The sequence below is a fragment of the Cynocephalus volans genome, chromosome 18, assembly GCF_027409185.1.
Source record: "Cynocephalus volans isolate mCynVol1 chromosome 18, mCynVol1.pri, whole genome shotgun sequence".
NCBI lineage: Eukaryota > Metazoa > Chordata > Mammalia > Dermoptera > Cynocephalidae > Cynocephalus > Cynocephalus volans.
The window spans coordinates 15,780,258-15,803,331 of NC_084477.1; the positions used below are offsets into that span (position 1 = coordinate 15,780,258).

Genomic DNA, 23,074 nt, shown 5'->3' on the forward strand with positions numbered 1-23,074 from the left:
TCTGAAGAGAGAATTAGTGAACTGGAAGGTAAAGAAAGAAGAAAATATGCAGAACGCAACACTGATGGACAAAAAATGAGGACATATGAGAGAGAGATGAAGAGACTTGATGGATATAGAAGATCTAATGTGTCTAATCAGGATTCTTGGAAAGAGGGAGACTGCTGCATAATCAATATTTTAGGAGATAACGTCTGAGAATTTACTGGAATCAATGAAAGATGCTGATCTAGAGATTCAAGAATTCCATGGTAAATTAAAGAAGGAATCCACACCAGTCAACACCATACTGAAACTGCAGTGCATAAGGACACAGACCATCCTAAAGCAGTTAAATAAAATGAACAGATTACATTCAAACAGACGACAGACTGAAAGCTCCCTCATCAAAGCAGTCATGGAAGCCAGAAGACAGTTGATTGACACATTTAATATTTTGTAAAGAAAGTAACTGTCAAGCTAGAATTCTATACCCACTGAAAATATCTTTCAAGGATGAGGGCAAAATAAAAATATTAACTGTACAAAATAAAAATACTAATTGTACAAAAAAAATACTATTTGTAATTCTGGAGGATATTTTTCAACAGAATGTGATCTTGGATAGAAGATCTGATATGCAAGAATAAACAAAGATCAAAGAAAGTGGCAGGTACATTGGTAAATCTAAACAAATATTAACTGCATCAAATCATAATAAGAGTGTAAAGTTGACTTAAAAAATGTAAGGTAGAATTAAAATACGTGGTTATGATAACATACAAGTTTGGAAGGGAGGAGAAATGGACTCCAAGTCTTCAAAGTTCCTAGTGATGTCCAGGAGAAGAAAAAAAATACTGATTAACTTCAGACTGTTGGCAATAAGTTAAGTTCATGTGTTAGAATGTTCAGCTCAACTACTAAAGGATTAGAAACAGAGCATGTAGCTTCCAACCTCATACGGAAGGATACAAAATAGAAGTTACTTATAAGTAGCACAATAAAATTGAACACTATACTTAAAAGTCAATTCCAAGTGAATTATAAACCTGAAGATGAGAAAACAAAACCTGAAAGCACTTAGAGTCATAATAAAGGAAACCACCTTCATGATATCAAGATAGAAAAGAATTTTTTTTAAACAGCAACAAGAAGTTTAATTCATTAAAATTCATTAAAATGATGACCTTTGACTTATCATCTTAAATTATACACAAAAGAGACCTAAAAAAAAAAAAAAAAAAAGCCACAGAGTGGGAGACAATTTTTAAAATCAGTATAGCTGATAAAGCTCTAGTGTCTAGATGAAATAAATTGATTTTTAAAAAAAACAACCCGATATTGAAAATGGGCTGAAGACTTGTACATACTCTTAGCAAAGGAGGAAATGTAAGTGGCCAAAAATTTATGGGCAGCCTCATTAATAATCAGGAAATTTCAATTTGAAACCACACTGGCTTACCATTGTGAGCCTACCAGACTGACAAAAATCGAAAAGTTCTCACAATAGTAAGTGTGGGCAAAGTGCAGAGCAAGGGAACTCTTGTGCACCGCCGCTGGGAGTGTAAATTCATGCATGCACTCTGGAAAACAGTTTGGTATTAGATGAGTGCACTGCAGCCGTGCTCATAGGAGATTGCTCATAATAGCACTGCTGGATAAGAAGCCTCAGGAGGTTCTGCCAACAGCAGAATGAGTAGTGTGTAGCACGGGAAAGAGCTTACTGCAGCCACGTGCAGCAGCGTGGGATCTTTACCACATCATGTTGAGCAAAGGAGGCGTGACCCAAAAGCATGCATACAGGATGGGGCCATCTATTGAGTAAAAACAGGCGAAACTAAACTAAACAGCTTACAATTACATTCCTGCATAATGAAATAGTTTTTTTAGATCAGCAAGAAGATGATTTCCACCCGTGTCAGGATAGCTGAGAGCCACCTCCAAGGCGGGAGAGAAGGGTTTTAATGAGGAGCTTCTAGGGGGCCGGAAATGTTAGATTCCTTGCACTTTTCTGTATACATTTAAAAAAAATGTAAAATGAATTTTCAAAAAGGGTAGGAAATACAATCAAATATTCAAATTCTAGACAGGCGATAATTTTACAGGCTCAGAATTCATAAAATAAATAATATATACACATGCAGAGTTAGATTTAAGTATATAGAAATGTTAAATTTCTATATGTAAAAAAGGTCAATTAAATTTAAATAATTTGGTTAAATATTTGTTGCAAATTTGACAAAGTTAAATGTGTTCCTTATACCAACAACTTTTACAATTTGATTTTTAAAACTCTGTAAGCAAATTGTGTATACACACACACACACACACACACACGAATATATATAAAAAATACATATATCTGAACCCCAAACTGAAGTCATTGGAAATTATATATGTTTCATTTAGGACCAAAATATCTAGTAAGTAAATGTATGAAATGTATTTACCCTTCTTGTACATAAAGAAATGCAAATTAAGATGATAGCAGTTTTTTATCCACTCAATTAGTACAGGAAAAATTAATGATAGTGACAATTGTGGCAACATGGGATCTCTTAGGCATCGTTTGCATTTGTGTAAATTATTACAATCATCTGAAAAAGCATAATTTATCAGGGATCATAAAATGTGTATAACCTGTGTGGAGTAAATCTATTTGTTAGAGTTTTTCTAGGGAATTATTTCAAAATATAAAAAAGATTTAGGTGCACAAAGATAGTGATTTCTGCACAATTTATCATGGTAAAAAATGGAAGGCAACCTAATGCTAATGGTCAGGGAATGTTTTCACTAATTACGGCTCATTAAATTTCATCACTAAATTAATGTTTTGGGTGACCACCATGGCACTGTGTGTGTGTGTGTGTGTGCATGTACACACCTATGTATATGGTGTCACAAGATGGAACATTATTTAGCCATTAATTATATTAGTAAGTCTATGTAATAATGTACTCATACATAGATACACACACACTTGTGTGTGTATGCATATATATATGTATAATGCTTACAAAAGAAAGTACTTTTGAAAAGGTAGAAAATTATATGCACACTAAGATTAGACATGTATAAAATATACACAGAAAACACAGAAATACTAATATTTTTAGTGTCGGGATATAATGGTTATGGATTATTTTCTTTCTCCTCTGTTTTAGAGTGCTGCAATGTTATTATGTTATTCCATAATGATAATATTAACTAATAATAAGAATTGCAGAGACCTAAATTTGCATTTTTCTTCAATCTTATAGCACATCCCGTTTAGTACTCATTTTCGTATCAAAAGGAGACAAATTCTAACTCTTGTTTAAATAGGAACTTAATATTGAGTTGCAGATTTTTTTAACCTTCTAGCATGTGAAGGAAGAGGGCAGTACCAGGAATTCTCTTTCTGCACAACAAAACTAAGACTAAGAGTAAAACAAAACACACTTGCAAGAGCTCACACATATTTATACCTTCTCAAAGCAGAGATGTATGCTGATATACATTTAAATGGACAAAAAGGTATTTAGCAAGAAATCCAATCAAAATTACAAACTTTTTAGAGTGTTCGAGGCTGCTTTCACAGGACAGTGCAACAATCTCAGGTCCAGGTGTCTTAAAATATTATGTCAACTTTTTAAAATATATTCTATTGTGTACATTTAAAGTGTACAGCATAGCAGTATGGGATTGGTATAGAGAGAAAAATGGTTACTTTGTTGAAGCAAATGAACATATCTGTCATCTCATGTAGTTACTCATTTTGGTGAGTTTGTTTTGTGGTGAGAGCCCCTAAAATCTCCTCATTTAGCAGAAATCTCAAACACAGTGCGATTTTATTAACTGTGGTCTTCATGCTTTACATTAAATCTCCACACTTGCTCATCGTGCGTATCTGCTGCTTTGTAACCTCTAACCTACGTCTCCCCGCTCCCCTGCTCCACCTGCACACCCCTGGTAACCACGGTTTTATTCTCCATCTCTATACCCTTCACTTTTTTTTTTTTTTTTAGATCCCACATCTAAGTGAGATTGTGCAGTATTTGTCCTTCTGTGTCTGGCTCATTTGAGTTAGCATCATGTCCAGATCACCCATGTGGTGGCAGGATGACGTTCTTTGTTAAGGCTGAATGATTCCGTTTATATACATCAAAACTTCTTTGTCCATTCTGTTGACAATTGGGTTGTTTCCATGTCTTGGCTATTGTGAATAATGCGGTACTGAACATGGCAGTGCAGATACTTTTACGAGGTGGGATTTCATTTCCTTTGGGTATATGCCCAGAAGAGGGATTGCTGGGTCATATGGTAATCGTATTTTTAATTTCTTTAGGAACCTCCATGATGTTTTCCATAATAGCTGTACCAATCTACGTCCCCACCAAAAAAAGTTTTTTTCCAAGAATAAAATTTTTGGAGCAGAATAATATCTGTTTTTTGTTGGCTGTAAGGAAGAGGAAGCCCCTTTCCTTTTATTTTGCTGATGGTGCTTTCACCAGCATTAGGAGAGAGGTCTAGTTTCGTTAATGCGCGTCAAGAGCAGAGAGCTCGGTAATTACTATCTGTCATCTGTGTTTGTCCCTTGGTGAAGTGTCTGTTCAAAACTTTTGCCCACATGCAGCTGCGGATGGGGTTAAGAGGGAGTCGTTTGACTTTTTAATATTGAGCTGTAACTTTTCTGTGCATATTATAGGTAAAAGTCCTCTGTTGGATACATGTTTTGCACATATTTTTTCCTAGTCTTTGGCTTGTCTTTTTTTTCTTGTGTCTTTTGAAGAGCAAAAGTTTTGCATTTTTATGATGTCCAACTTATTGTTATTTTTTTCTTTTACAAGTCAAGCTTTTAGTGTCCTGTTTAAGAAACCTTTGCCAAATCCAAGGTCACTAAGACGTCCTTTTCTGTTTTCTCTGAGCAGTTTGATAGACTGTTAGGTTTATGACGCATGTTGAGTTAGTTTCTGTATGCGATGTGACGTAAGTGTCAAGGTGTTCTTTGTTGTTTCATTTTTTGCAGATGGCTATCCAATTGTTCTGGCACCATTTGTTGGAAAGATCATCCTTTCCTTCATTCATGGGATTTGTCATTTGACTTTTGCACTTTTGTTGAAAAGCAATTGACAGGATCTTTGTTGGCGTATTTCTGGACTCTAGTCTTTTCCGTCGGTATAGATGTGTGTTTTGTACCAACACCATTAATATCGTGGTTACTGTTGCTTTGTAATAAACTCTGAAACCCGTTATTGTATGCCCCTTTGTTTTCCTTTTTCAAAGTTGTTTTAGTTATTCTAGGTCCATTAAATTTTCATATGTATTTTTGAATTAGCTTGTCAATTTCTAAAAGAATAAAAAATCCTGCTAGGATTTTGATTAGGATCATATTCAATCTGTCAGTCAGTTTTGTGAGAATTGACTTCTTAACAATATTGAATCTTCAAATCCAGGAACACAGTGTACCTCTCCATTTATTCCTTTAGTTTCTTCTCTCAGCAATGATTTGTAGTTTTCAATGTACAGGTCTTGCACTTTTTTTTTTTCAAATTTATCCCTAAGTGTTTCATATTTTGATGCTATGGCAAAGGGTATTTTTAAAATAAGTGCATGAAAAGATAGCATCATTAGCCATTGGAAAAGGTAATTAAAGCCACAGTTGGATACCAGCCCACCCAGGTTTCTCACCCTCACCACTGTAGATGAGCCTGACAGTATTTCGTTGGGGGGACTGTTCTGTGCATTGTTGGATATTCAGCTGCACCCCTGAGCTCCACCCACCAGATGCAACATCACTTCTCCTCCTCCACAAATTGTAACAACCACAAACATCTCCAGACATTGCCAAATGTCCTGGGAGGCAAAATTGCCCTCAGTTGAGGACCACTGGATTACACAACCACTCATATGATTAAACTAAAAAGACTGTTGACAGGACTGATTGAAGCAGCCGGAGCTCACACACACTGCTGTTGAGAACGTAAAATGGTCACACGTGCCTTGGAAAACAGCTTGGCAGTTTCTTTAAAAGTTAAGCCTAAAAACCTACCACATAACCCAGCCGTTCTACTCCTAGGTGTTTACATAAGAGAAAAGAAAGCACATGTCCAGAGACACGTCCATGACTATGTGTAGCAGCTTGATCTATAATAACCAAGAGCTGAGAGCAAACTTAAATGTCTATGCACAGGTGAACAGATAAACACACGGTGGTATGTCCATACAAAGGAATACTACTCAGCAAGGAAAAAGAATGAACTATTGATACAGACAGCAACATGGATGGATCTCAGAATAATCACACTCAGCGAAAGAAGCCAGACCAAAAAAAAAAAAAAAGAGTACATATCCTATGAATCCATGCATATAACACTGTAGAAAATGAAGAGCTATGGTGATGGAGCAGATCAGTGGTTCCATGAGGAGAGACTTTAGGGAGGGATCGATTAGGCAGGAGAGGAAACTGAGGCATGATGGATATGCTAATGATCTTAATTATGGTGACGATTTCATGGGGATAGATATGTCAGAATTCTTCAAGTTGTACACTTTAAATATATGTGGAGGGGTTTTTTTTGCATGTCCATTACATCTCAATAAAACTGCTTAATAACTATTATACAGAAAAGAAATGGGTGGAAAAAAACATTTTAGTAAATAGAGAAAGGCTGTGTAATGGCTTAATAGGAGACACTCATGACACGGACAGAAATCACAGTGGAATTTCTATCTATCATCCAACTGTGAAAAAAAATTAACAATAATTTGAGGTCATTTTCGTCCTGCTTTAAGAAACTTAGAAATGCCACTCTCCCCACCCCCACCCCACCCTGGCAGCCACACTGGTGACCCACTGTTTTCACTTTAGACAGAGATAACTGGTCCATTAAAGGTGACAATTTTAAATTAGAATATTTCTGAAAATGTTTTTCTTCCTTTTGGATAAACTCAGTAATTTTTATATGACATAAAACCACATCCGTGAAAAATATGGAAATAAATGAACATATCTCTGCAGCCTAAAGACAGCGTTGACAGAATGTTCCTCTGGGAGGGCCTGGTCTTTGTACGTGTTTGGAATGAAAGGCAACACCTGAACTTTGGCCACTGCTACTAGTAAATTTTTGCTGAAAACCTCTGATGACAAGATTTTATAGGTTGAGACCGGTGACTTCCCCTAAGACTAACTCTAGGATCCCGGCTTTGTCACTATTTGATCCCTCACCTCTCCGGTACTTGTGTGTGACTTGTAAACTTTTGGGAGAAAATTCAGAACAACTTTAGCAGGAGATTGGTAAGTCCGTGTGGAGAGTGTCTCTGCTCACCGTGTTTTTAATTTCTCTAACCAAGCCGTGTCCAGTGTTTCAACAATGGGACTGATTTCCCATCTCACTTTAGATGTTAATACTGTCAGCAAGCCAGTGGCGTGACTTGCAAGAAACTCCACATTTGAATGTGAAAAACAAGAAAAGAAAAAAATTGGGGGGGGGGCGTAGGTAGAGGGAGACAGAAGTATATCTTCTGTATGATTTTCTGGCAGATTATGTTCAAAACAATTATTTAAGAGGCGTAATTCCTATGCAGTATGGGAAAGAGAGATATAAATGTATTGATGGTTTCAGGATTTTCAGGTAACAGTGCGACACCTTAAAATGATCCGTGGTTGTGTGCTGCACTGAATCCGCCCTGTAGAAAGAAAAAAAGAGGTCCCCGTGTCCCTCTCAGACCTACCCGTCAGCGACATTGTGCCCCACATGAGTCACAGGCCGTTCCCCACATTTGCATTATGAGCATTCTTGGGTCTGATGTTGCTTTTTTCCCAAGCCCCTGCTCACACCGTGGTTTTCTGTAGTGAAAAATTATTAGCAAGTTCCTGGACATTTCACTATCTGCATGTAATGCATGTACATACAGCACATATCATTAAATAATTTGGATGTAGCCTTTACTCTATCTGACTGGTGAATTAAAATGTAAAATCTGGTCGGGTCTAAGGCAGTAAAGAGCGTGGGAAAGGCTTCTGTTCGGTGTACCCAGGCTGTTGGTGTGTTAGAATCCAAGCCACCGTAAGGCCACATGGAGATGACCAGCACTTTGCCCTCCTACATCAGACCTTAAGAAGTCAAGGTCTTCTGGGGGAGCTCTCTGGGCATCCTGTTTTCCACCTGTGTCTGTGGAAAAGAGCCTCACTGGGTGCGTTTCCTTTCCCTCCGCCCCCTCTGCCTCAGTCTTCCTGAAATTCTCCAACCAGGAGCTGGTGAACGGCCCATCCAGCAGTTGCCCGTGGGGATACGTCAGGCACGTGATGGGCCGGCAGGGCAGTGTGTCCAGGATCCACGTCCTGTGGTCTGATTTACCTGGTTTCACAGAACTGTCGAGAGCAACAGAGCATGCTTCAAAGTTGCTTTTCTCTTTCCAGAAGGACATCTTAAAATCGGATCTCCTCGTCTGCTCGGTGGTTGCTGTCCTGTCTTTTGCAGTCAGTGCCAGCACGGTCTTCCTGTCACTTCGAGTAGGTATCCGCTCAACCTGTACCCTTCCCACCTCCTTCCCCCCTTGGTGACAGAGCTGCTGTGGAGCCACAGGGCATGACAAGGTAGCTGAGCCAGAGGGAAAAAACAAAAGGCCAGTTGGGAGGTACAAGGGACATGTTCACGTGCCACAAAGAGCTATACTCAGGGTGGGGTCTGTCCCCACCATAAATCTGGTTCCATTGTTTTCCACATCTGGGGAGCTGTGGGGTTGGCAAAAGCGAGGGCACATCTTGTGGGTCCCCTGTAAGGACAGCCAGTGGTGACGGGATGGCCAGTGGCACACTACCATGAGCAGAGAAGGGTGGTGTTAGGCACAAGAGTGCGACGGAGGTCACGGAACCTAAAAGATCACTGCCATGTGACTGTCAAGTGGAGAGGCCCAGGTGGCAGTCCTGGCTCACGGCTCGTACAGACAGTTGCTGTGTCTGTGCAGAAATACTGTGCATGGATGAGCTCCACTTTCAAGGAGGAAAAGCCCCTCATCAGCTAAATGTGCTCCTCCCCACCTCTCCTAAAGGGGAAGCTGAAATGGCGCGTTCCAAAGGCAGGACCCTCCCGATCGATCAGGCTCCTGGTGTGGGGAATGCACGGTTTGGTGGGGCTGTGTGTCCTCTTGGAGGAGACGGGGTAGGGACGCTGGTGGCAGGTGTTGGCCGGGGCCCCCGCCCGCGCTGGAGTAACGGGTCTCGCTTGTCCCGCAGCCCGTGCTCAGCACCGTGCTGTTTGCCCTGGCGGGCACCGTGGGCACAGTGGCTCACTACCTGCTCCCTCAGCTGCGCAAGCACCACCCCTGGCTGTGGATGTCACACCCCGTCCTCAGAAACAGAGAGCATGGGCAGCGCGAACTGAGAGGTTAGTGACAGACGCCTCGCTCCAGAAGGCACGGTGGGCACGTGTTGAGCCAGAGCAGCGTGGCCGTCCTTGGTGCCGGAGTGTGCCCGTGCAGAGGACACCTGGTGTATACTTTGCCGCAATAAGAAAAAAAAAAGGTAGCATGTACCGTAGAAAATCCCCAGATTTTCTAGTCCACTGGAACAAGAAAGTTGAAGTGGGATGAGTTGGAAGTATGTTTTGTTAACCTATTAATAGGTTATTGGTATTGTGGAAAAATTAATTCATATCACTCGGACGTGCAGATTATACTGTTTCAGCTTACGTGCTTATAAGTGACCGTGGACTAAGAAATACATCACTTGGCCACTCTACCATCCTTTACAAAACAGCAGGATGGAGCAGAGACAGGACAGTCAGCTGCAGGACCCCTGAGCCCTTGAACTCCCTCTAACCTGTGGCTTTGCTCGCCTAGGTCGACACCTGTGTATACCTGACTGATTTAGCAGTTCCGAGGTTGTCTCTGGCCACCGTCGTGTAATAGCCTGGCACTCATGACAGTTTCACAGTTTTAGATAGAAATAGATTTCTTCTAGACGAGAGATCTCTTAAGGATTTCTCTGCAAGGACTCCCCTTGCTCTGCAATGTCGTGCTCTGTGCTGGAATAGACAGCAGAAGGACCGAGTTACCCCATTTTCAGACACATCTGAGTTATAGGGCACAGATGGTAACCAGCTGTCTAATGCTGCTCATTCTGCACAGACGTGTAGCCCTGTGTGACTTCCCAGTGGTGAAGTGAGTTACCCAGCTGTGTCATGTCCAGGCACAAAGGTATGTGAGGGGCACCAAGGTTTGCTGGCTTCAAAGAACGTTCTGGACTCAGCCAGGTCTATCGTCAGAAACTTCAGCAGGTTTGTGTGGTAAAAGGAAAAGGGGAATACCTTTAAAGAAGGTGCAAAAGTCACTGGAGATGCTGTCTGAAACACAGAGAATGTTTCTTCAAGAAACATCTCCAGGTTTGTTCAAGAGCTGACTTAATTAGAAACAGCCAAGGGTGGAAGACGGTAGCTTGTTACGTGGAAGGATGTGGCCTCCTGGGCTTGCCCCAGCACAGGGCTTTGTAGCTCATCTTCTCTTCCCACGGAGACAGCCTCTTCACACCTACAAATGAGGGGCTAGCCTCAGGATCAAGCTGCATGATACAGTTTTTAACGTTCCGTACAATTTGCATACTACTTAAATGCAAGTGAGTGTCTGTATTACAAATCTGAAAGAAGGTGGACTCCATTTATCATGCTTCATGTATTTTGTGGTCCCCTTGTAGAGAAAGGTCCCTACCCCAACAGTTTGCCTGCCTGTGGATACACAGAGGGGCCTGATGAAAAAGGCTGGTTTCTACAGAACTTCTGCAGCATTAAGGTCACATTTCCTGTTCTTTTTTAAACCTTTAGAAAGACTAAGTTTTGATGAAGTGAGTGGAGTATTTTGGGGTCATTATTTTTATATCATTGGTAGGTATTTGAAGGAGATTTGAGGTAAGAAGCTTTAACTTGGGGAACTGTGTATCTATATCATCTAAACTGTACCTAGAACTAGACCTAGTCTTCACCTGCACCATCACAACACCTATATCTGTACCTTCACCTGTACTTACGCCCATGTCTGTACCTTGACCTAGACCCTGACCTATACCTGTGCCTGTACCTTTATTTATAACCAAATATTTAAAAGCATTGAGGTGAGGAAAGAACCTGTCAAATTGAAGGAAAGGAAAACGGGACAGATTCAGACTGGAATTCAACACTGAAGGATACGTATGGGCAGTGAACAACTCAGGATTTTGTTTTTAAGTGTGGTTCTTTTCTCCCGTAAATCTAATAGAGTCCAGTTTAAATTAGAATCATTCAGCTATTTTAAGCTTGCATGTCCTTCTTAGTATGAGATTCAGGAACACGTACAGTGGGTGTGTGGGTCTGACTCCCCCGGAGGGCTGAGGCCTGGCTCTGCGGTCCCTGGGGAGGGGTCGGGACATGTGTGCTCGCCCGGGCTCAAGCAGAGGCTGAGTGACGTTATCGCTTGCCTGTGTTTGCTGTTTATTTGCGGCCTGAAGTCTCACCAGGGGTCACATGCTTGACAAACTAGGCATGTAATGAAAAACTGATTCCATTTCAAAACTGTGTGTGTTGGAAGGAAAATCCCGATACATGAAATGTAACCTATGATGGTGTGACGTGATGTAAACAGAACCACCCATCTGGTACCAGCCGTGTCCTGACTCTCTGCCTCTTTGGGATTTCACTCTTTATTTCTTCCACTAGCAACAAAACACACACGGTTGCACGACTTCTCGTGTGAAAGCTCCGCTCACATCTTCTTTCCCCCGGCAGCTGTCACTGGGAGTGCAGAGATGGCAGGGCAAGGCCAGCAGGTGTGCAGTGTGTGTGTAGCACACACACCCCCGGGACACCAGGGTCCCTGGCAGACATCACTACCCGAGAGCAGAGTCCCAGAACTGGGCCTGCGGCAGACAGTGCTAATCGACTGGAACTGGCGAGGAGACGAGGCGTATGAGCTGTGCCTGTCTTGGAGTTTGTAGAACCCTGCCCCACTGTTTCATCCAGGCAGAAACTGAAGCCTAGAGATGTCCAAGGGTGTGACTTGGGTCGCACTGATTTTGTGGCCAGCGAGTGACTGGAACTCTGGTCATCTCACTCACGTCCAGCCCGGCTCCTCCTGCTGCCCCTGCTGCCCCCAGTGCAGGTGGGCAGAGGGTGCACGCTCCAAATGGGGCTCGCGGGCTGGTTTTGACTCACTCTTACCCAGAAGAGCCACGTGTCTCTGGCTACGGTGGGTCCTGTAAAGTCTAACGTGCCATGCTCTAATGCCAACACCACAAGGCTCCAGCCCTGGTTTGAAACAGACTCGCCACGGTAAATTCTGGGCATTCTCGGGGTTTCTCAAACACACCACACTCTCTCTCTCTCTCCTCTCCTGCCATTTCCTTTACTTGGGATGCTGTTTGTCCAGTGTCACCAGGTGAACACCAGGTCTCTGCTTAAAATCAGTCCCTCCAGAAGGCCTCCCCTGGCCTCCCCCCTGTTCCCCGAGCCCCCAACCATAGCAGTCACCGCCTGCAACTGCTAGTGTCTGACGGAGGCTGAGGTCCACGTCCTCCTGCACCTCCTGGTCCTCTGAGCTCATTGTGCTGTAGACATAGGCCCACAGGCTTGTGCGCTGAACAGCATTTAATTTAAATATTGCCCCTGTGTATCCACGGAGCAAACTCTAAACAGGATGCACATTCTTCCCTTCAGCCTGCTGTCCTTTCCACACCCTTCGGCTGTATACTTCTACATGGTAGAACACAGAGATACCAAATTAATTTCGATAGAAAATTCAGACTATGATAACCTGGGTCTAAGTAGTTCACTGAAGTTGAAGACTATAAATTGCAACTTTTGTTAGTCAATTCAGTCCTTTACCTTTGAGACTAATTTATCTAAAATAAACCTTATCCCATCCTAACCGCAGTGTGTCCTTTCACCAATATTTCAGCTCAGAGAATAAAATTCTATCACTTATAGCACAGTTCAGCAGCCCAATGTATCATCGTGGTCACATAGACATAACTGAGTCACATTAACGTACACACGTGAAGTTGCTTTTAAAAAAAAAACTATTTGCAAGGTCAAGGGTTCAGACCCTGTACCAACCAACCATCATCTTACCCCCTGAAAATAAAATAAAAAATTTTTTAAAATTGCCATATTTTCCACCAGTCTAAATGAATCATGCTGAACATGACAGAGGAGATAGCACTACGGAAAGCACCGTATTAGTCAGATATAGAACTTTCGAGCAAATGTTAAAGGAGCACTGTATTTTTGGAAGATAACACAAATCTGATTCAGTGAATTATGATGATGATTCCAGAAAAATCACTTCATCGACCGACTCCTGGTGTAAAGGAGTAAAATGTTGGATCTATTTGGAAATTTGTTTTATCTAAGAACTTTCCAAAGGAACTAGGATTCAAGGAAAATTGAAGTGATCTGATTTGATGACTGTCCTTTTGCCATAAAAGTGGGTTTCTATGGAGTTGAAAGAGATAGAGACAAAGGATAAGTACATTACTGGGATTCACTTCTTGTTTACTCAAAAAATGCTTATGAGTATACGTTCATTCATTCAAAAAGTAATTATCGAGTTCCTACATATGGCCAAGCCCTGTGAACCAGTGACATTGGATTGACTAAGACGTGGTTTCTATTGTCAAAGAGCTTATGGTCTACTAAATAAACCCTGAGCTGTGCCACAATAGAAGAGTCGTGATCGCTGCAGACACCTGGTGATGTGGGATGAGGCACCGTGTTCCGCCGCACAAGAAATACAAAGAATTAGAGACCTGTGACCCACGTGAGCAGCTGACATTCGGATATGCAGCATTGCATATGTTGGGCTGGATGTGCATATAAAATGGAAAACACATGGAATTATACAATTACATGTTGTATTAATATCTGGTGCATAGTAGTATTCAGTAAATATTGGTCGAATGAACGAATGAAGACTAGTGCTTTGTAAATTCACTGAAGGAAGAGTTTCCTACAGGCTGATGTGGGCAGAAAGTCTCTTGAGGTAAAGGGTGGGTTGAAGGACTCACGGGTGCCTGTGTCTGGTACTGAAAAGCTTGCTGGTTGCTGAAAAGCTTAAACTATCATGTTTGGATGCATTAGAATGAATGGATTCTATAAATTATAAAACACATCAATTGAAAATCTCATTTAAATTGTAATTTTTAAAAATTCACTGTAGTAAAACGAATTCACTGAGTCATGAATTTGTAATTCTTAAATGAGATTTACATTGCACATTTTAGCATATCTGGTCTATCCATTGGATAGACTGATTTCTGCATGCAACAGACGTGGTTCTGAGAGATATCGCTTTTTAAATGCATTTTTCGTTGATATCAAAGTAATACATAATGTTAAAAATCAAACGAACAAATCGTAATGAAAAGCAGCCGACTCCTGCCGACTGTACCCTCCTCCCATCCCCTTCCATCTCTGATTCCCCCTCTCCAGAAAACATTACTTTCTCCTCTTGGGCATCTCTTCTGGCATGTACCACAATTCTACTAAACAACGATGCTGTGCATGTTCTGCGACTTGATATTTCGGATTTGCTTATCAACTCACTTCCCGTTATGAAAGACAAAGATTCCTCTCTCTTACCCTCCCTGTACACAAACATTTTTCCCTTTCCCCTTTTCTCGTAATGTCGTTTTAGTGTTTTTGTTGTACACCTACTCAGTTTTTTTTTACTATTAAGTCTAAATGTTGTTCACTTTTGAGTCTAGTAGTTGTTGACCTAAAAGAGAAACTGAGGCCAAATATATATAACAGGGAGTTTATTTGAGTGTGCATACGGAACGGCAGCCCCAGAAGACACACAGCCACATTGCCTTGGCATGTGCTTCGAAGGAGGTCAGCAGAATTCAGCACTTTATAACCACACAAAGGGGGCGTGTCAGTGGGGACCCCACCCCCTGTCATTGCATTGGGTTTCTCCATTGGTTATACGTGACATACAGATTGGGGGTTGTTACTGGGTTGCATCCTACGTAGAGGGATCCCAGCGAAAGGTTATAGGAGGCCTTGGAGGTTATTTTATTGCTTCTGGTGTCCGTGTGTCTGCTTCTAAGTTAAAATGGTCTTATGATAACGTTTTTCAGGACACGGAACATGACTACTGGTTCATCCCAGGTTTCCCAAGATACTACAATTTAGCTGACCTGGTCAGAGCAGATTTATTTTTAGTTATCGTCCTCGACTTTGGTTATATTTCTTTTGTTATTCAGACGTTCTCTTTTGTATTTGCTAGCCTTTCCAAAAGCTATGCAAGATATCCCCCATTCCGATTTCTCACCCAGGCAAACCTGTCGGATCATCTATTGGCTCCGTCCCCCCTCGCTGACTCCCTCTTGAAACCTGGTGTGACCTTTCTTTGTTCGCTCCCCCTTTTGGAATGAAGCGCATTCTTCAGTCGCTCCAGACAAGGGGCTCATGAGGAGGAGCTTTCTGAGACCTCCTCTGTCTCAAAGCGTTTTATTCTGCTTTGCACTTAATGGATAGTTTGCAGTGTGTAACCTGCCAGGCTGTAAACACGTTCAGAATTTTAAGGCAATGCTGCTCTTGAGAAGCTGGATGTGTTTCTGATTCCCGGTCCCTCGTGCACGACTAGATTTTTCCCTGCAGGAAGCGTCTGTGAAGTTTAAGGGGGTACAACATTGTCATGGCCCAGAGAGCAGTCTCATCTCGCTCTGCCACACAACAGCTGGGCCTCCCCATTGTGATCCAGCTTTGCCATCTATAACTGGGGGTTCCTACAGCAAAGAACTGTGGGGGAATAAATGGATCAACATATGAAATGTGAGGAGATCACTCCATCAGGCCACCCTGCTCTTGCCCTGGGCTCTGGATCTCACCATGGTGCATCTTGCTTTGTGCCCTATGTCACCCATTGTGCCAAGCAGTTGGTGGCCCTTTGCCATCTGGACGTATGGGTTCTACAGTTTTGAAATTTTTGTCAGTGGGTGATAGTGCTGTCTGAATGATCTCTTTCATGGAATTTCCGTGGTGAAATGGCAACTTGAATTTCCAAACTTGATAATATACGTAAAAATCCTTTGAAATATATATAGTGCTAAAGGAAGATGGCACGAGAGGCGCTGTCTTATTTCGGAACATAGAGGCTGTGCTGGGGTCTTTGCAAAGGTCTCATCTTTGTGTGTGTGGTGAGAAGATGCCACATGGCTACAATAGGAAAAATGTCTTCCTCATCCTCTTTTTTTCCCCATGTAGAAGAGATGCTAGCTTTGGGAGGTAGGTAGAGACTTGGAAAACTCTCCAAGCCTCTTTAATTCAAAGTGATTAAAATAGTTTGAAGCATTTACTGAGCTGGTACTAGTGACTAACATAGTGTTCATGGTTTATGATGCTTGCATGGAAAAGTGCACGTTGAATGCCAAATAGGTAACCTAGAGCTGATATTTTGGAAAGTAGCTGGTCAGATTAGACCTAACAGACATTTATAGAGCATTTCATCCAACAGCTGCAAGACACACATTTTTCTCACCAGCATGTGTAACATTCTCTAGAATAGACCACATGTTAGGTCATAAAACAAGTTTCAATAATTTTTTAAAAATTGAAATCACACCAACTATCTTGCCCAACTACAATGGGATGAAAGTAGAAATCAATAACAGAAGGGACACTGGAAGCTGTACAAACACTTGGAAATTGAACAACATGCTCCTAAAAAAAAAAAAAAGGGAAAAAACAATGGGTCAGAGAGGAAATTAAATTAAAAATTCCTGGAGATGAATGAACATGAAAACACAGCATACCAGAACCTATGGGACACAGCAAAAGCAGTTTTAAGACGGACACGTATAGTAACAAATGCCTACATCAAAGACAAAGAAAGACTTCAGATAAACAACTTAATATTACACCTCAAGGAACTAGAAAAACAAGAACGAACCAAACCCCAAATTAGTATAAGGAAAGAAACACCAAATATCAGAGCAGAATTAAATAAATTAGAGATTTAAAGTACAATACAAAGATAAAACAAAGAGTTGGTTTTTCAAAAAGATAAAACCGATAAGCCTTTAGCTAGACTAATGAAGAATAAAAGAGAGAAGATGCAAATAAATAAAAATCAGAGATGAAGAAGGAGACATTACAACAGATACCACTGAAATACAAAGGATCATGAGACTATTATGAACAATTATATGTGAACAGACTGGAAAACCTAGAAGAAATGGATAAATTCCTGGACACATACAACTTACCACAGTTAAATCATGAATAATTAGAAAACCTAAGCAGACCAATAATGAGTAATGAGATTGGAGTAGTAATAAAAAGTCTCCCAACAAAGTAAACCCCAGAATCAGATGGCTTCAACTGCTAACTTCTACCAGACATTTAAAGAAGAATGCCAATTTTTCTCAAACTCTTCCAGGAAATTGAAGAGGATTGAATACTTCCAAACTCATCCTATGAGGCCAGCATTATCCTCATACTAAAACTAGAGAAAAACACAACAACAACAACAAAAACTACAGACCAAGATCTCTAATGAACACAGATGTGAAGAGCCTCAACAAAACGCTAGCAAACAGCATCCAACAACACATGAAAAAGATCATTCACCATGATCAAGTGGGATTCATCCCAGAGATGCAAGATGGTTCGACATATGCAAATAAATAAACATAATACATCAAATCAACAGAATGAAGGGAAAAAACCACATACGATTTCAGTAGATGTAGAAAAAGCATTTGATGAAATCCAACACTGCTTCGTGATACAAACACTCAACAAATTAGTTGTAGAAGGAATATACCTCAACACAATAAAGGCCATATATGACATACACACAGCTAATATCATCTTGAACAGACAAAAATTGGAGGCTCTTCTTTCTAAGATCTGGAACAGGGCAAGGATGCCCACTCTCCCAACTCTTATTCAACATAGTACTGGAAGTTCTACCCAGCACAATAAGGCAAGGGAAATCAATAAAGGAAATTCAAATCAGAAAGGAGGAAGTCAAACTATCCCTATTTGCAGATGACATGATCATATACATTGAAAACCCTAAAGACTCCACTAAAAAATTACTAGAACCAATAAATGGATTCAGTATAGTGGCAGCATACAAAATCAACATGCAAAAATTAATAACCTTCCTATACACTGGCAATGAAATAACTGAAGAAGAAATCAAGAAAGTAATTCCATTCACAATAGTCACCAAAAAAAAATGAAATACCTAGGAGTAAATTTAACAAAGGAAGTGAAAAACCTCTATAATGAAAACTATAAAATATTGGTGAAAAAAATTGAAGACACAAATAAATGGAAAGATATCCCATGTTCATGTCTTGGAAGAATTATTATCATCAAAATGTCCATATTACCCAAAGCAGTCTACAGATTCAGCATAATTCCTATCAAAATAACAATGACATTTTTCACAGAAATAGAGAAAACAATCTTAAAATATGCATGCAACCACAAAAGACCTCATATAGCTAAAGCAACCTTGAAGAAAAAGTACAAAGTTGGAGGCATCACACCTCCTGATTTCAAAATATACTATAAAGCTATAGTAACCAAAACAACATGGTACTGTCATAAAAACAGGCAAGTAGACCATTGGAACAGAATAGAAAGCTCAGAAACAAACCCGTGCATTTACAGCCAACTGATTTTCAACAGAGGTGCTGAAAATATACACCAGAGAAAGGACAGCCTCTTCAATAAATGGTTCTGGGAAAACTGGATGTCCACATGCAGAAGATTTAAGCTATACCCCGATTTCTCACTATACACAAAAATCAACTCAAAATGGATCAAAGACCTAAATGTAAGACCCTGAACTATGAAACTACTAGAAGAAAACATAGAGGAAACACTAATGCATGAAATGGGAGTGGGCAGCACTTTTTTGAGCAAGACTGCAAAGGCACAGGCACCTTAAGCAAAAATACATGAATGAGACTACATCACACTGAAAAGCTTCTACACAGCAAAGGACACTATCAATGAAGTGAAGAGACAACCTACAGAATGGGAGAAAGTGTTTGCAAACTACACATCAAACAAAGGGCTAAGATCCAGAATATGTAAGGAACTCAAACAACTCAACAGCAAAAACCCAAATAACCCAATTAAAAAATGGGCAAAGGACCCGAACAGACATTTCTGAAAAGAAGTGTCTTACAAATGGCCAATGGGCATGTGAAAAAATGCTCAATATCACTAATTGTCAGGGAAATGCAAATTAAAACCACAATGAGATATCTTCTTACTCTAGTTAGAATGGGTATTATCAAAAAGACAGAAAATAACACATGCTGGTGAGAATGTGGAAAAAAAGGGAAATCTCCTACATTGCTGGTGGGAATGTAAGTTGGTACAGCCATTGTGGAATCCCACTACTGGGTATATATCCAAGGGCAATGAAATCAATATATCAAAGAGACACCTGCACTCCCATGTTCACTGCAGCACTATTCACAATAGCAAGAGTTGGAATTAACCTAAATGCCTGTCAGTGGATGAATGGGTGAAAAAAAAAACTGTGGTATATCTACGCATTGGAATGCTATTCAGCTATTAAAATAGTGAAATCTTGCCTTTTTCAGCAACATGGGTGTAACTGGAAACCATCATGTTAAGTAAAGTAAACCAGGCACCAAAAGACAAATGATGCATGATGTCACTCATATGTGGAATTTTTTTAAAAAGTGATTCTCGTGGAAGTAGAGAGTAGAATAACAGTTACCAGAGGCCGGGAGAGGAGGGGATGTGCAGGGGAGGATGAGCGGTGGACGATGGGGTACAAAGCCATGCTGTCTGTTCTAATTCAGTCACTGTGCATGCAGCACATACATCATCCGTATATTGAAACAACTCACTGTACCCACAAGTACAAGTAAATGTTAAAATATTTTTAAAAGATAAAAGGAAATATCTGGTCCGTCAGAAGCCCTCTTCATTAATAATTCCCTTGCTGCTGTTATTTCTCGTCACCTCATTTTCTCCCCTCCTTGCCAGGCACTGCACCTCCCGCACTCCCCCTCTGGCTGGTCTCCCCTAGTCCACGGGGAAGCTTCCTGTCCTGCGTCTGTCTCCACAGGGCTGGAGTTGGGGCAGGGCATCGGCGGTGAAGCAGGTTCTCACTGCAGCAGGAAAAAGAAGTGGAATCGATGACCCAGAGCTCAGTGAAGTGAGGCATCAGAGGGGGTCCTGGAGGAGCCCCTGGACGGAGCTTGACGGTCAGCTGCCAGCCTAGATTCCTGCTTTTCAGCCAGCGCAGGGTGTGGACTCTAGGGCCCATTGCAATTTTCCTAGACTGCTTATCCACCTAAAACAATGTGGAAATAACATGAGCAGTCAGTAACTGGAGGAGCATTAAAGAACAGCCCTAATAATCAAAAAGTGCCAGTGTGCAGCAGGCTTTGGGCCGTGTGACACCACGCGCCCCAGAAGGCCTGCAGGAGGCCATTGTGAGGAGTGAGGTCAGGTCCCACCTGCCATCAGTGAGGCCCTGTCCTGAGTCCCGACTCAGTCTCCCTAGTGTAGATCTGAAGCAGCTTAAAACCCTTACAGCACTTTATGATGGGATAATACATGGAGGTGCCGGGAAAATTAGAAATGGGGTTTGAAAGCAATCGTGTAATGTAAACAGCAGTCCAATCACATTTCACTCGAAGGAGGCTTTCTGATTGTTCTAGACTGGACATTATTGCACACCTGTAGTAAACCAGGCACTGTGTTGGGTGTTGAGAATGTGACAGTAAGAAAGCGCACAGTCATTGCTCTCAGCAGGACGGTCGTTCCTATGAGGAGTATTTTCCACCGTGCAGCCATCGTGAGAACATTTGAACTCTCTCCTAACGCTCTACCTGTGAAAATGTTGACCCTACCTCCTTCAAGTGAAAAACTTATAAATGGATTCATTAGTTATTTTCGGTTTTAAGTATTATGGTTTGGTGTTAATTGCGGGCCTTTCTGTCCAGAAGAGGAGGCACGTTATTACGTTGATTCCACGGAGAGTTTCTCTGTCCCTTTGAGGAAATGTAAAGGATGGATTTTGTTCCCACTGAACTAATGAAAAAACAGTAGGATGGTTTTGGGGAAATGAGCTAAACATTTTTAAAAATTGAGTTAGACTTTGTAGCAAATGAAATTTCAGATGGTTTAAAGATTTAAAATGTTTTTTAAAAAGGAAGAAAGGAGGAAACCAGAATAGCACAGCAAGACAATATAGGTCGGATTATATAGTCTTGACCATAGAAGAGGAAAATAATTTTCCAAGCATAAGTCCAAGTTGAAGAACCACTAAAGAAACAGGAAAAATTTTTATTCCATGGAAAATATAAACTTTAATATTCCGATTTCCCAAAATTGCTGTTAACTATCTTGTATTTCTTTGAGAAGTTTGCCATGATGTTGAACCTGATAATGTTTATTAATTCATTGAAAAATATTTATAGACTAGTATCATGTGCCAGGGACTGTGCAGGATGCTGGGGGCAGGTGCACCTTCTGAGAATACAGGAGTAAATCCCTTATTCCTAAAACACAGGCAGTACCCAGCGTGGGCAAGCACCAGCTTCTCCTCAGACTTGGCTCTGTTAGGTGTCTTCTTTGGTCAAGTTATTAGTCAATTAATCAGGTGTGTTGCCTGCCATTTACTGAGTGGCCACTATAGACAAGGTACAGTGCTAAATGCTGGATATGACAGAGAAGAACGGCCCTGGCCCTGCTGGCTGCAGCTGCCACCCTCTGGGAGAGACGGACGTTCATCACACAGATGACTACACATGTGCAAAGTGTTTAAAGTACGATGGAGAGAAAGTCCTAATTTAGACTTAAGGGAAAAGGAAAGGCTTTCTTAAGGAAGTGACACTTAAATTGAGGACTGAAGGGTGAGTAGGGGAAGAAAGGGTAACCCTCCCCTCAGTGGAGGAAAAGGATTCCAGGCGTTGGAGGAAGCCACGGGCAGCCCTAAATTAGCTTATTGGGGAAGGGAAAGGCCGTGGGGAGAATTCAGGGCTTTGAGTATCAGGGGATGTGGTTTCCTTCACATGTGAGAATCACTGCCCTCAGTTCATGCTACTGGTTTTAGAAGTGAAGCCTATTGATGGAGAATAAAAAACGACATGTTAGTGCTAAGGACTTCACAATCTGAGATTTGGCCCAGCAGCAAAGAGAGCGAGAAATGCTCATGGGAGAAAAATCAGCTGTCTGTAGTAAGGGGACGCCAACAGCCCGGATGTGTTCATTGCCCTTCGTGGGGTCTCTTTGCCTTAGATGCCTCTGGTGTGACCAGGGCTGGGCTGCACATACATTCAAATGCATCTGGTCCCTAACAAGCAGGGAGCCCTGTATCCCTGCAGCTTAAATTGTAATTCAGGGTTTGAATTGGAGAAGACTGTCTTCCTAAAGCCAAACATCCTGAGGATTTCTAATGAACTTTCAGCTACTGAGGACTTATTTTAGTAGCAAATATACATCTAAATAAAATGCAACCTGAAAACCCTTTGAGAAAATGTAAAGCTTTCGATGATAATGAGTCATATATAAACTTACAAATGGTACAGTTTATTTGCATTCTTTTTCTCAAGGGCCTAATATTCCAGGCCCTTGAGAAAAAGAAAAGAGAAGTAATAAAGGCAGTTACAAAATATCATTGGAAAGATTTTTTGTTATCTTTACTTCGTAAGAATGCGTAGACGATTTAGGGACTTAGGAAATGTATTTATTGCATTTATAGGCTTTCTTTTTAATTAGCTTTTCATCGTTGTTCCATAATAAAGGATTAAGTTTAATCTTTGAGAATACAGAATTCTGGACTTTTTTGTTTTGGTTTTCTCCTACATTATTATTCAGCTTTCGATCTGTCCTCCTCTGCCTGTAACTATAACTATTCAGTATGAGTTCCGTTTATCTGTTAAATGTTTTCCTTATCTAGAGATCAAAGAATTTCATTGCAGTAAGTTACTGCATGTGATGTAAGTGAAAACGATTTTCTGTCTCTATGCAGGGTTAACAGGACCTGAAGTCAGAGGTTTCGAGCTGGTGATCTCTGGGATCTGCTCTCTGCTCTGTTGTCCTAGATATCCATTTTACCTCCTTTTCCACACCCTTCT

The 23,074-nt window shown here is 41.1% G+C and overlaps 1 protein-coding gene across 1 annotated transcript in view; it reads left to right on the forward strand.

The window, feature by feature from the left end:
- Positions 1-23,074, forward strand: part of PCNX2 (pecanex 2) — a 237,885-nt gene that overhangs the window by 101,435 nt on the left and 113,376 nt on the right. The window contains exons 18-19 of the mRNA XM_063082913.1: positions 8,381-8,473; positions 9,197-9,347. Of these exons, the coding sequence (XP_062938983.1) occupies positions 8,381-8,473; positions 9,197-9,347 (244 nt within the window). The remainder of the gene's footprint in view (positions 1-8,380; positions 8,474-9,196; positions 9,348-23,074) is intronic.